Here is a 13662-nt window from a genome sequence, read left to right as displayed (position 1 = left end):
CACAGCACATTGAGTTTTGGCATAGTTCATATGGGCGTAGAGTAGCACAGCAGTGTCGTTGTGAGATGCCTCCAGCGCAATGGAGAGAGCATTGCTGCCATCCTGCAGCCCGAAGGGAGGAGGATAAAAAGATTAGCAAAGACTGGAATAGACTCCAGCTTCCATGCGACCCTGAATTGTGAATAGAAATGAACAATTACTGCTAAACTGCACACTCGGTACAACAACTTTCTTGTTAAGTTTGAGAAACTCTGAATCCAGGACTGATACCCGGCAACTTAAATGGGTGAAGTTGCTTTGCCTTCAGTCCTGGTTTGTCATGTTTTGTAAGAGGAGTTGTGTGAAGTTGGAGTTCCCCCCACCCTCAGTCCAGCTGTGCAAAAGTGAAACACAACCCAGCAGCAGCCAACTCATTCTGGCTCGGAAATGTCGGCTCGTCTGGACAGTTTCCCCCAAGCGTGCTGACTAATACAATACATACTTTTGGTTTGGGCTAGGCTGATTGATTGGTTGAAAGGGTTGATTGGTGAATCTTCATTTTCCAGAAGACTTGAGTGTCATCCATGTGCATTAGTTAGAGATTTGCTTTTTCTTTTCTTTTTTATTTTGTTCCCTGAGGGCTTCTAAGTCGCTCACTGTATTTCCTGTCAAAAGCACAATTTAGGGTGAAGTGAAGACAGACCAAAGTGATCAAATGCTGGTTCAATCTTGCCGAGATAGAAATAAAAGCATATAAAAAAAACTAAAGGCCAGTGAACAAACTGCTACAAGCTGTTTCCTGAGAACAGATGAAGCTGAATCACAGATGTGAACACGCTCATGTTTTTCGCTAAGATTCAGCCATCTGCAGAACAAGCAGGCTTCTACCACAAATACAATGTATACTATAGCCTGTTTTTTTGTATTGTAACAGTGAGGAAATCTGTTGTTATTTTCTTTGACATAAACAATCACTCATTTGACACTAAAATATTGGGTATACGGTTAAGTACTTAAAACAAAGATATGATTAAAAAAATTTAACACTGTACTGATTTGCAAGTCATCTCAGATAGTATTTAAATATATAGCTATGGGAACATTTTAAATATTTTACCAACTTGCATCGATTAATACTTGAACTTTCGAGAGTTCTTACTATGACTTAGAAAAATCTTCTGGTTTTGCAAATGAGCTGTGGATGTTTTATGATCAAAAGTGTTTTTTCAGTTACAGAGAAAAAAGAAAAAAACCAAGGCATGAAGTTGAGAACTGCGTTCATTAGAGCACTCAAGAAGGAACACATGCGGATTTGACCTTCAGCTGTATTATACTAATTTGCACTAAAAATCATTAGCATTTAAAAAAAAGAAAAGAAAAGAAACAACCCCAACGTTTAAAGCTGAACGGTTGATAATTGTGACAAGGGCAACGTGCCAGTTTCACCACTACTACTACATATTACGTTAACAATCACTCAAAATGCCTAATTTGACAGTGGACATCAGCTACATTGTGTATTATTCAAACAAGCATCCTTTCGTGTGGCATAAACAAACAGATAATCCCAACAGTTGCGATCAGTGAGTGCTGACGGGAAAGCTTTATTGGCCAAATCCAATCTCAATAAATTAAAATATCATAGGAAAGTTCATTTATTTCAGTATAGGTAGTTCCATTCCAAAAAGTGAAACTCATATACATTCCTTAAAAATACTTTTTTTTTTCTCCACTATGAATTCAACTACTGAAATCAAGTTTTCCATGATATTCTAATCTATTGATCTGAACCTGTAGTTGTGGCTTGACAGGGACAAGTAGCATTGAAGCAATATTGAGTTGCCGTTACAAAACAATGCACAGTTAGTTTCGGGTGTATGAAGGCATATCTCACATTATCAACGATGGCGATATCACAACCAGGTTGCTCCAAAAGAAGTTTGACAATCTCAGCTCGGCCGTGTTCGCTGGCGCACATCAGCGCTGTGGAGCCTTCGTCGTCCTGCACGTTGACATCACCGCCGCATTCCAGGAGCGCCTCCACCATCTCCTGACGGCCGTGACTCACAGCAAGCATCAGCGCCGTCTGACCTGCCTGCATCGGTAGAGCATAATAACAGATGTTACACACACGCAGGGTTGACAAATGACCCGCGCATAAGAGTCGAACCAGGTCTCATATTGATACCATCCTGGAGTACCACTATGTCAAATGGTGACAATGAAGAAAATTAAAACCAAAACTAAAATAGACAGCAAAGTCTCTTTTTTTCCTGCACAGTGATTTAAGGTAAGGCAATTTGCTCTACTGGTACACTAAAAGTGAAGAAACCATTGAGCTTCCAAAAACAAGCATGCGTCTCTTCTCCTGAAAGCTGTTGCTTCTTCTGTATCCAATTAATGATTTAGCATAGAAAGAAGTGTTGTCGCGAAAGAGCATGCATTGTTCGAAAAAGCCAAAAGTTCGTCATAAGTGGTTGATTCACATCTTAAATTGCAGTTTTGGGAGCTCTCAAATGGAAAAAAACTTTGTGTGGCTATTTCAAAGGAAATTATCAATAGCCTAGCAGCGTAAGGTTTCACTGCATGCAATGTTTTACGCTCCTCAGAGCAACAACAAGCGTCAGTAATTGGATTTAAAGCCCAGGCCGTGATGCCAGACAGTCTTATGGCTTCCCATTGTGAGCGCGTGTCTGTTGCATAGAGTTCACAACCTGATTGAGTCATCCAAACAGATAAGACCACATGGGATCACATTTAACGTGGAACCAATAGACCTTAGCCTGGGAACGCATTAAGCATTTCCGGTGGAAAGGTCAGGTGGCATAACCATTTCTGAAAAAAAAAAAAACAATAACTCCGTACCTATATATAAAGCACTACACTATATATAATATATATATATATATATATATATATAATAGTATATAGCACTATATATAATAGTACTGCTAATCATTTCCCAAGTCAGATGATCCCAAATCAACTCCAGGAACCATGTCGGCGTTGTTTTATACAAGGCTAAGATGAAGTGTAATAGACAGTGAACTGTCACATGCCTGGCTGGCCTTGGCGTTGACGTTGCCCTTGCTGAAGAGCTTCTTGACGACGGACATGTCGTCATCGTCCTCCTTCACGGTGGACAGAGCAGCCAACATGATGGCCGTGTAGCCCGCCTTGTTCTGCTTGTCCACGCAGCACATGTCTGGAATAGGCAAATGTTTCACTCGAGTCATTGAGTCAACAAAGGCAAAGAAGATTCAATAAAAAAAAAATTTTAAAAAAACTCTTGCCTTTATAAAGATAATGCTCACCGAACATTTACATTTTCAAGAGTTCTGTAATATTTGTGGTCTTCATTTAAATGTTTTTTTCTTCCTAAATTAAAATCTACTGATTATATTTTTATGCATCTTGCTCATTAAATTGTTTGATTGATTGTAAATAAAAAAAATATTAGTCAAATAATTTAATAATGTATTTTTTAAATTTATGTATACATTAAATAACTGGTTAACTAATTAAAACAATTAGAAATACAATTTAAAAATGAGAATGAATTATTATTTTAATATTAAAAGAAACATTTACATGTACATTTGACCTTTTCTTTTTTTTATATAAACCTAATCCATGAATGACCTGTCATATCTGACCATTTAAAAGTCAAATGTGGCCCATGAGCACAACGTTTCCCCATTCCTGCACTAGATGGAGCTGCAGTGCAGTTCGGATTGTTGGGTCTAGACCACTGTTTCCCAACCTTTACAGAGCCAAGGCACCCATTTTCCTTTGGATAAATTGCACGGAACACCGCCAAACTAAAGTGTCACAAAAATTGTATGTACTGAAATAGACAGTGGACTGTCACATTCTCTGTCAATTGACTGTCTGTTGTCGTACTAGAGCGGCTCCAACTACCGGAGACAAATTCCTTGTGTGTTTTTTTGGACATACTTGGCAAATAAAGATGATTCTGATAAGGATGATCTCCTCTCAAAGATTTCACACTAAGCAAGTCAATTTAGTAAATTATTTGATATGAACTCATCATTATTTCAGTACATACACTTTTTGTAAAATGTCAGTTTGGTAGTGTGCCTTGAGCTTTTTATTATGTTAATTGAGTCAATGAATAAAGGTTGGGAAACAGTACTGGTTGAGACTCTAGATCAGCGATAAAGTCTGGTGAGCATACCACTCGTGGTATGCAAATTAAATGTTCGAACTGTTCATATTTTTACAGTGGCTACAACATTTTATTTAATTTTTTTTTAATCCAGTACAGTGCATTTATTACATACAGTTCATCTGTATTTACATTTTAAGAACAATACAGTTTCCTTTAATATTTTAGAACTGTTTGTTTTTAAACATTTATTTAGGTACCATTTTTATTTAACTTATCTTCAATACATCTAAATTGAATCATTATTCAAGTAGATGTTTTATTTTCCTATATTTAAGCGCAGTGTTAATGTTCAAACTGTACATAGTTTCAAAGTTTCTTACAATAACACTATATTCAATATATTTTGGGAGTAAACATGTAGGTCTACTACGCTACTGTATTTTAATGTCGTTCATTGGAAGTACTTGAAGAGCCAAGTATCTTTTGAGGTGGTATTACTAATTTGTGTAAAAAGTTTTAGGAGCCACTGCGCTACATGCGCTCAGTGATCTTTTAAAGGAGAGTTTTTGATACAGGACTTGTATTGGGTTTTGAAGCGTCTGGTGTAGTACAACATGTGATTGGAATCTGATTGCGCTTTAGCCTACAGAATAACAGAACATCCGCTGAGGAGAGCAGTGACCACGCACGTGTGTCCAGCAGCAGGTCCACAACACCAAAGTTGGAGTGTGAGACGCTGTAGTGAAGAGCGGTGTTGCCGTTGCCATCGCTCATGTTGACGATGTGCTCCAGCAGCAGCGCGGACACCTCCGAGAACGCCATCAGGTAGTCGGACACACGTGAAGGCTGAGCCATTTTGGCGCTGGACACGCGGAACCACTCGAGCTGGACCGTGTGAGTGCTGCCGAGCTGTAAGTACATTTGGCAACACAACTTCCATCAGAATGTTATTTGATAGCTTGGAATGTTTTTTTTTTTTGTAGATGGTTCTGTACTACCAAACATCCCACCGAGTGATGATTGCTCAGTGTTAGCATCTACTCAGTTCATTTCCTATTACTGAATTTAATGTAAGAAGTCTGAATTATTGAAAACTAGAAACTGTATCAAAAACTGTAAAACTGAAATCATCAGCCTTCATTAAATACAAAAAGAAATAACATTGTTCAGGTGATTACTGTAAATGGTTTCAAGAAGCATGGAGAGACGCACCACTTCCTTACTCTTCAGTGTTTGGATGTCATCATTGAGGTGATTCTTGAGAATTAAGCAAGCTTCACGCATTTTGGAGCTCAGTTCAAACCTGTTACGAACAAAGCAGTTGCTCAATCGCCCATAAAAACACGGCACGTTGTTTTCACAGGTTTGATGTGAGCACTCCATGAATCGAAAGCGACACAACACTTACTTCTCTTTGATGTCATCAGATGACCCATTTGATGCTCTCAGAATTTCCTCATCAGTGTCGCTCTCATCCATGTTGACCTTTCTTTCCTCCTCTGACGTTTCTTCCTCCAGATCCACTTCATCCTCCTCCGTGCTGTCTAAGCAGTCCCCCTCTCCACTTTCTTCAGAGGAGGCTCCCTCTTCCCCCTCCTCTTCATCTTCCTCTTCTTCACTGGATGTCGATTCATACCTAATCAATACAAAAACTATAAAAACTCTGAAGGTCACACTTACTGACTGACTTTTTTTTAAGAAATGTTGAACATACTGAACCCCCCCCACACACACACACAAATTATATCATCATTCTTTATGCAATAGTATCAGATAGTGTTAACAGATATTAAGGCAATTATGAGGTGTTTTTGAAACTGGGACACCCACCCTCCGTTTAAAATGCCAACGAACTGCAGGCTCTTCTTGCCTGGTGTGCGATTTTCACCTGCACCGTTGCCATCTTTCCTCTTCATGATTGATTTCAGCATACCTGTTTCCAGTAGGGATGAAATATGAAAGAAAAAATAATATTACTTATTATTATAATAATTCAACATGTTTAACATTTAGTTCTGTCAAGGGATATACCAATCTCAGGCTTGCTGCCATGAATGGTGCTCTCACATCCTTTGGTATGTTTTGCTCAAAACAGTTTTGTGGTTCATTTGGTCAGAATTAAAGTTCAAGTTGGATTGAGGTATAGTTTATGGTGGCATAACTAAAGGTAGAGCCAGTTCACTGAGCAATAAAAAAAATATCTTTGACTTAGCATGTTTGTATTTGGTCTAGGGCACAGTAGCCTATTGGTGAGCAACTCTGTCTCACAGTTCTGAGGTTCAGGGTTCGACTCTCAGTGCTTGAGCCTTCCTGTGTGGAGTTTGCATGTTCTCCCTGTGCTTTGGTGGCTTTACGCAGGGTACTCCGGCTTCCTCCCAAACTCCAAAAAAATCCATTGATTAAAAACTAACACATTTTTTTTTTTACATATGCTAGGTGCGAATGTGAGCGTGAATATTTTGTTTGTCTATAGTGGCCCTGAAAGAGGCCGTCGACCAGGCCAGGGTTTACCCTGCCTCTTGACCAAAGTTACCTGGGATCGGCTTCGGCTCGCCCGAGACCCGAATGAGGACAAGCGACTCAGAGAATGGTTGGATGTCTGGATGCATATTTGGTTCAGCATGTACAGTAGTATATCGGCTGGTAGCAGCAAGTCTTTTCTCTGCGTAAAAGAGGATCATTTGCTATAGACGTCTCCTTTAAATGCACTTGGCTATTTACTGGATTAATGCAGTCTGGTAGAGCGTGCATAAACATATTTAAGTTGTCAACAAGGGGCAACTTTACTCCAGATGGTTTTTAGTAGAGTTGTTTTAATCACTATTTGATACACCAAACCTTTTCTGTTTACATTTTTTGTGAGCAATCGGAGAAGAAAGCGATCTCTCGTGGTTCGTTGTGACGCATTTTGGTTCACTTGGATTTTTTGGACTGTGTAAAAATAAACAGAACACGCTTACAAACTCATCAACTGATTCGGACCAGAGAACGTGAACTAAACATGTGAAAGCAAAGATAATTACAGTAATGTTAAGTTACCCGTCTTGATGTTGCTGGGTGTCATTATGGCGTCTTGGCTCTTCTCCTCAGACATACTAACTGCCTCCTCTGGAAAGATATAATCATTTATGGTTAACTGTCTCTTCTTGAGCACAGTAACGTTCTCATCTTCAGTCTTGTCATCAAGCATGTTTTCGTACTGGCAACCAATGGTGGCCATTGCAACCGATACTGGTTCGTCTGGTGTTGTTCTAGCATCAGTTTGGGCACCTTGCTCAATCAGGTCAGCTGGAAAGCTGTTACCTACACATACATCCATCACAACTGGGCAGCACAAAACCGCAGCATCTTTTAGGGTCGAGAATGTAGTCTCGGTCTGGGCATCCTTGGCATCCGGTTTGGCAAGAACTCCCTTCTCAAGCGTGACTTTTAAGGCTATCTCCTCAATCTGTGCTCGGAGTGTTCCGAGATCTTTGTCTGCCACGCTCAGCTGGCTCTCTAGACTCGTAATAGACTCTTGCTGGAATTTAATGGTGTCCTGTAAGGTGTCCATCTCACGCTGAGCCTCAGATGTCAGCCCAAGTAGTGACTCCATAACCCAAACCCCAGCCTCTCCTGTCTCTGCTCTGACCTGTGTTCCTTCCTCACGGAACACAGGGTTTTCAGTTCCTGTGCCCTTCTCACAAACACGGAGCTCGGTTCCCACAGCGGCATCTTTCACACTGTGGCTGTAATAGAAAACAACTGAGTCTATGGGCTGATCATCACCCACAGCTACGGATTTCTTGTCAACAGACAGCTTCCTAGTAGCCTTCAAAACAATTTTGGATGGAAGTTCTGCAACACAATCCTCTTTCCCCTCAAATTTCTCAGCAAGCTTCTTCAGTTCCCTAGATTTTCCATGGCCTCTGTGATCAGGTGATGCTGGGGAACTTAATCGACTCTGGATATTAGGGCTGGATTGGGAAGTCTCTGTGGTCTGGGTAGAGGATTCTACTGACTGTTTGTGTGGCTGAGGGATCACATCCACGGTTGCTTTCTTCTCCTGAAGTGCTAACAACAGCATGTCTTTCTCAGCACGAAGCTCAGCCACCTCTTTTTCAAGAGCTGGAACACCCTTTACTCTTTCCTCCATCTCCTTCAGTTGTTTCAAGGCTGTAGCCATCTGCTCTCTAACTGTCTGCAGTTGGCTGGGGGGGACTGGAGTCACTGTAGTGCCTGTAGCAGGAGTGTTGAGTCCAGAGGTTTGAGGACTAGGTTTAAACCAGCTGCTTTGCAGAGGCTGAGCCGATGCAGAGGTTGACACCTGCTTGGGAGGATCTGCAAGCTGGAATCGCCCACCATTGTGGTGGCTTTGTTCCTGCTGTAGTCGCCGGCTAGTTTCCAGAAGAGTTCGCTCAACTCTAGGGTTGCGTTGTGGTGGAGGGGGTGGTACTTTGGCTCCGGCAGACAGTGGGGGGACACTGAGGAGGGTCACAGGGGACCCTTCACACGGTGCAGAGCCAAGGCGGTTTCTTGGCGGCGGCAGGGGAGGCACCCTGCCATCCTCACTAGCAGGAGAGGCAAGAGACTCTGTGGAAGTCCATCCACTTGTGCGCCCCCCCACACATCTCTGAGAGGTTTTCAGCCCCCGTCCGGAACGACGAGATGTGACAGCTGCCCTGCGAATATTATGTCCACTTTCTATCTCTTCCACATATTTGAGGAAGTCCAAATCAAGCTGGAAACCATATGGCGTTTGGACAGAGTAAGATGCCGGCTGGTCAACTTCCTCTTGACTGGGGTAGAGAAATGGAGAGGCCAAATCTGAACAAAATAACACACAGAAACGATCATTTACACACAAACAACATTTGGTACACCAGGATGAGATCCAAAACAAATGTTGTATCAAAACTAATGCTGTTATTACAACCTTTGCAGTGATGCAGGAGCTAATATTTTAGTCAGTATTTGTAAATGGTTGGTTAGTACTATTTTGATTTCTGCTTTTTCCCTTCTTTATTTCTGCAGCCATCCTGACATTTTGTCTGCTTATAATGAGCTCATTTTGTTACTTGCAGACAAATTGATAGTTCTAAAGTAAATTGCTTTTTTCACTTGTTTTGTTCCTTCGCCATACTTTTGTACACAATTATGTTTTTGAAGATTACAACAGACGTTAACGTCTGTTCACAATAGTATGGCAGCTAAGAATGATAAAATGTTACTTTATGTATTGACCCAAGAAAGGATTATTTCTATTTTCCAGGGAATAATTTATTCTAAACCTAAACAAGTCGGACTTGCGTCCTGGAAGAGATTATTTTAATTTTAATAAAGAACATGCTCATGTACTTACCAGGCAGCTTTGGGTTAACTTGCACTGACTGAGTCATCTTTCAGGTGCAGGGCCCTTCAGCACACACTGCCTCAAACAACACCTGGCTAAGAAAACATACAGTGACATGATTGCATTTGTCATCAGTGACAAGGGAGCAAAACCGATGTCATATCCAAAGCACTCCCCTTAGTTACGTTGATTTATGAAGAAAAAAAATTGATGCCCCTAAGGCAAACAAGCCTCTTCTTACTGTAAGTATTACAGGGTGATGGGTCTATATAGTATGTCATCATGACTTTAGTGCACATTTTTACATAGCTAACTTTGAAATAAAATGAGACCCAACTGCTTAGCAAAGTCCAAAGAGGTTTGTGTTTTCGTAAAGCTCCTTTGTCCTGTGCTGTGTGACAGCCTGTAGCTGAATTGGAAAGAATGTTTTGTTAACTCACACATCAACTGTTTGTTTTTCAACAGAATGACATCACCTAATACCTAATGTCAATCTTCTGACCTCTTTACCCTGGGGGTTCTTTCTACTGTAGTACACAATAGCATTCCACTGCAGGTATAGATGCATGGTTTGAGCACTGGTGTGCATTGCTGTTGGTCGTCAAATGCAGAACGATGCTTTCGGACCTACCTCGATCGGGCTAAATGTAGGATTCATGCAGCTGGAGTCCAAGCTGATTCCCTCTTCTCGACTGAGCTCAGCCCTACAAAATAAGGAAAGGCCATGAGTCTGTGATAGCACAACATGACTCACTCAAACACTTTGACATCTCAACTCTTGGAGGGAATTCACTAGCCCATTGAGAGTGACTTGATCCCACAATGGCTGCATTATAGTCTGCTACGCGAACCACTATATTACCAATGGCCACATACCATGCCATGTTCCCAAACTTCCCACCAAGGAATTCCGTTCAGTTCTGTAGCAAGCATTTTTTGTATTCCCATTGTCAAACACGGTTGTGAACGGCACGCAATGACCTGGCACAAGAAGGCACACTCGGTTACTGCCATAATTACTGTTTTTAATTGTTTTATTGTTTTATATTTATGCCCTAGAAGTATTTTTTATACTAATACTAATATTATGACTTAACTACTGCATTAGCCTTGGTTAGGGACAGAGTATGCTGTGTTTAGACTTACGTAAAAATTCTGATTACATTGCCTCTACAGGAATTCTGTCGTAAACCATGGGCTACCACTTTTGGGCTGCCCACGGGGTACGAACTGCAGGGTTATAGTGCGGTACAGTGGAACTAGACACACAGCTACTCGCTGTTTGGTCCACAGTTGTTACTTCCATTCAACTCGAATGATCAGGAAGAATAACAAAATAATTGCATTTCATTCAAAGCACTGAACTGCATCACATCAGTCTTTGTTGTAAGTTGACAAAACTATTGCCATAAAGCCTGTAACGAAACAGTATCAAGACCGATAATCGCAATACTCTTAGAACCTGCATTGCCTTTGAAATGGCAGCATTGCGACACGCCTCTATGTTTGTACTTCCAATCCAGATACGGCCATATGAGCTCACAGTGACACCAAACTTAATAATAATAATAATAATTATAATAATAATATGCTTTGCGACTGACTGGCGACCAGTTCCGGGTGCGGTCCGCCTTTCGCCCGAGGTCAGCTGGGACAGGCTCGAGCGCCCCGCGACCCTGAACAGGATAAGCAATGTTGAGAATGGATGGATGGATGATAATAATAGTTATGATGATAATAATGTGTTAATTTTAAAAACCTTGATAGAAGAGAAATTACTTCAGCAATCCTCCTCCGAACTGTTTGTCATGTGACTCCTCGTCCAAGCTACAATATGGCCAGCTGAACTGAACAGTAGTGCGTCGTTGTTTAGAATTCACTTAAAAGACAGAGAACGAAGCAATACATTGCAATAAAGTGTTGTTGTGTTGTTCACCAGCATCGTGACAAAGAGGAAATGACAAAATGTCCTATTTATGAAATGTGACTAATTGTTAGTTACTCATACAGACCCATTTCACACAGAAAACATCAAGTACATGCAGTCATTCATTTAGGTTCAAACACAATAATACGCACACAGATGTGTTTCCCAGCAGCCTCAGGCACATTCCTACAACTTGCTGTTGAAACACGCCAGTCGCCCTTGTATCTGACTGACAACTGATAACCCCCACACACGCTCACCTGTCAACTCAGTCAGTTTATTATCAAAGTATAAACCACAAAGCCCACAACAGACAAGACACTCAAAAAAGTGTTGTGGGATATGATTGCTGGTGGATTAATTCATAAACAGAATAATACGTTGTAAGTTCCAGCAGTTTCTGCACAGTATCGTCTTATCAGCTACTGACTGTTTCTACTCAGTGTGTTGGCCTGTTTCTTGTCTCACTACAGAGCACAATGACGAAGACAACAAACACACACACACAGGCACACAGTTTTCAAAGGTGCAACCTCAGGCAGTGGGTTTTGTTCCAAACCAGACAGAAGCAATTAATTTTACTACTTTTTTTTAAACTCATGCTTTGACTTTGTTTACTTGTTTGCTTTCCCACAAAGTGCACCAATTACATAACACCCGGAGCGCTTCACATGCTTGAAGACTGAACTGATTCTTCTACCAGTAACCAGTGTGTCTAACTGCGTCATATTCAGGGAAATTGCTAGTTCACTGGTGCCACAAATTGAATCTATCACAGCAGGGATATACTGACAAGACACTATCTTGCCATCAAACAACTTTAAAAAAGTTGGAATGTGGCTGAAAATTCTTCATTTTGCCAAACGCAATCAACCTTGGTGTTGAACTCTCCCAAACGCATGTGGGAAAATGTGTTGTTTTCGATAAAACCAAGGTTGAACTTTTTTGGCCTTAATCTCACAAGGTATGCTTGGCACAAACATGACACTGCTCATCACCAAAAGAACAACATACTATACCTAAAATGAAGCATGTTGGTGGCAGCATTATACTTCCACACGTACGTCCATACGTTCCAAACACCTGCCAGTGTAAGGACAGAAAGCTGAAGATGAAGAGGAACAAAATCAACAAAAGAATAGCTTTACCAGAGGAAAATTAAGGTTTTGGAATGGCCCAGCCAGAGTCCAGGCCTGAATCTCACTGAACATCTGTGGGGTGATCTGAAGAGGGCTCACAATCTGATGGATTTAAAGTTTTTTTGCAAGAGTGGGTAAATATTGCCACATCAAGATGTGTCGTGCTGTAAAACCCTAACCCCCGCCTTTTTGGTAGTGGGCAAACAACTGTTTCTAGCTTCTTTAGCTATTATTATATACAGTAAGCTAGTTATCTAGTTTTTTCTTTTTTTTTTTACTGTTACCAGTATAACTTTATTTCAATAGAACAAATATTAGCTCGTCTTTTCATTTAAGCCTATCTGTTTTTGTTTGTTTTGTCCATTGTTGCCCCTTGAGAAAGCATGTCAATTTACTTTTTTTACTTAAGTACATTTATAAATGTGTACTTTTGTACTTACGTAAGGGAGTGACTTCAATACTTTTACCAGAATTGTTTTTTGCACAAGTATCAGTCCTTTAACTTAAAGTTGTTTACAACTTTTTCTAGTATTTGGGATGTAATACTGTCTCTGTGCTGCATCAGTAAACGTGAAATATGAATTAAAATCGTCCACTCATTCCTGATTTCCAGACATTTTTCTGCAGAGAGGCCTGAAATCAGGTCATTCGAATTTCTTGAGCTTATCTATGTCACTAGCGAAGATCTCCGCCTACATCTCCGCTCCCGAGCCAGCGTTGTCAACAGAAAAAACACGTGCGCTCTCACAAGTGGGTCTTCATAACTTTAATTTTGACTATCATAGCTATGCACATGACACAGTTATATCTAGCAGTGTCTCCGACGACTACAGTCCAATGGAGTTGAGTGTTGTGTTACTGTCTAAAACAGATACAGAAACAGATTGCTGTTAGTTAATATCTGGAGTCACTCTCTTTAAAAACCAAAGACCAAGTCTGAAACCCTGGTGTTCTGATAGAGTCTGACATGACTTTCAACAGTCATATCAAATCAATTACTAAAACTGCCTTCTACCATCTGAAGAACATATCCAGAGTGAAGGCTTGCATCTGTCAAGCAGGCCAGGAGAAGCTCATCCATGCTTTTATAATCAAGTAGACTTGACTATTGTAATGGTCTTCTGACTGGACTCCCTAAAACAAGCATTAAACA

The 13662-nt window shown here is 40.7% G+C and overlaps 1 protein-coding gene across 5 annotated transcripts in view; it reads right to left on the bottom strand.

The window, feature by feature from the left end:
- kank3 (KN motif and ankyrin repeat domains 3) overlaps positions 1–13662 on the bottom strand; it is a 32159-nt gene that overhangs the window by 3384 nt on the left and 15113 nt on the right. Inside the window, exons 2-12 of one of the 5 annotated variants that reach the window (XR_009789290.1) lie at positions 10075–10147; positions 9453–9538; positions 7151–8917; positions 5942–6044; positions 5520–5747; positions 5324–5414; positions 4801–5020; positions 3035–3184; positions 1874–2070; positions 482–644; positions 1–102 (exon numbers count right to left, since the gene is read on the bottom strand). Coding sequence is in view for 2 of the 5 variants with exons in the window: in XM_061778657.1 (XP_061634641.1) it covers positions 1–102; positions 1874–2070; positions 3035–3184; positions 4801–5020; positions 5324–5414; positions 5520–5747; positions 5942–6044; positions 7151–8917; positions 9453–9489 (2895 nt within the window). In the remaining 3 variants the exon portion in view is untranslated. Of the gene's footprint in view, positions 103–154; positions 172–481; positions 645–1873; positions 2071–3034; positions 3185–4800; positions 5021–5323; positions 5415–5519; positions 5748–5941; positions 6045–7150; positions 8918–9452; positions 9539–10074; positions 10148–12389; positions 12476–13662 lie in introns of those variants that run through there. The other 4 variants (XM_061778657.1, XR_009789291.1, XM_061778656.1 and 1 more) reach the window with 4 other exon arrangements.

This window comes from Phyllopteryx taeniolatus, chromosome 7, assembly GCF_024500385.1.
Source record: "Phyllopteryx taeniolatus isolate TA_2022b chromosome 7, UOR_Ptae_1.2, whole genome shotgun sequence".
NCBI classification, from domain to species: Eukaryota; Metazoa; Chordata; class Actinopteri; order Syngnathiformes; family Syngnathidae; genus Phyllopteryx; species Phyllopteryx taeniolatus.
This window is presented reverse-complemented; position numbering and strand designations above follow the sequence as displayed.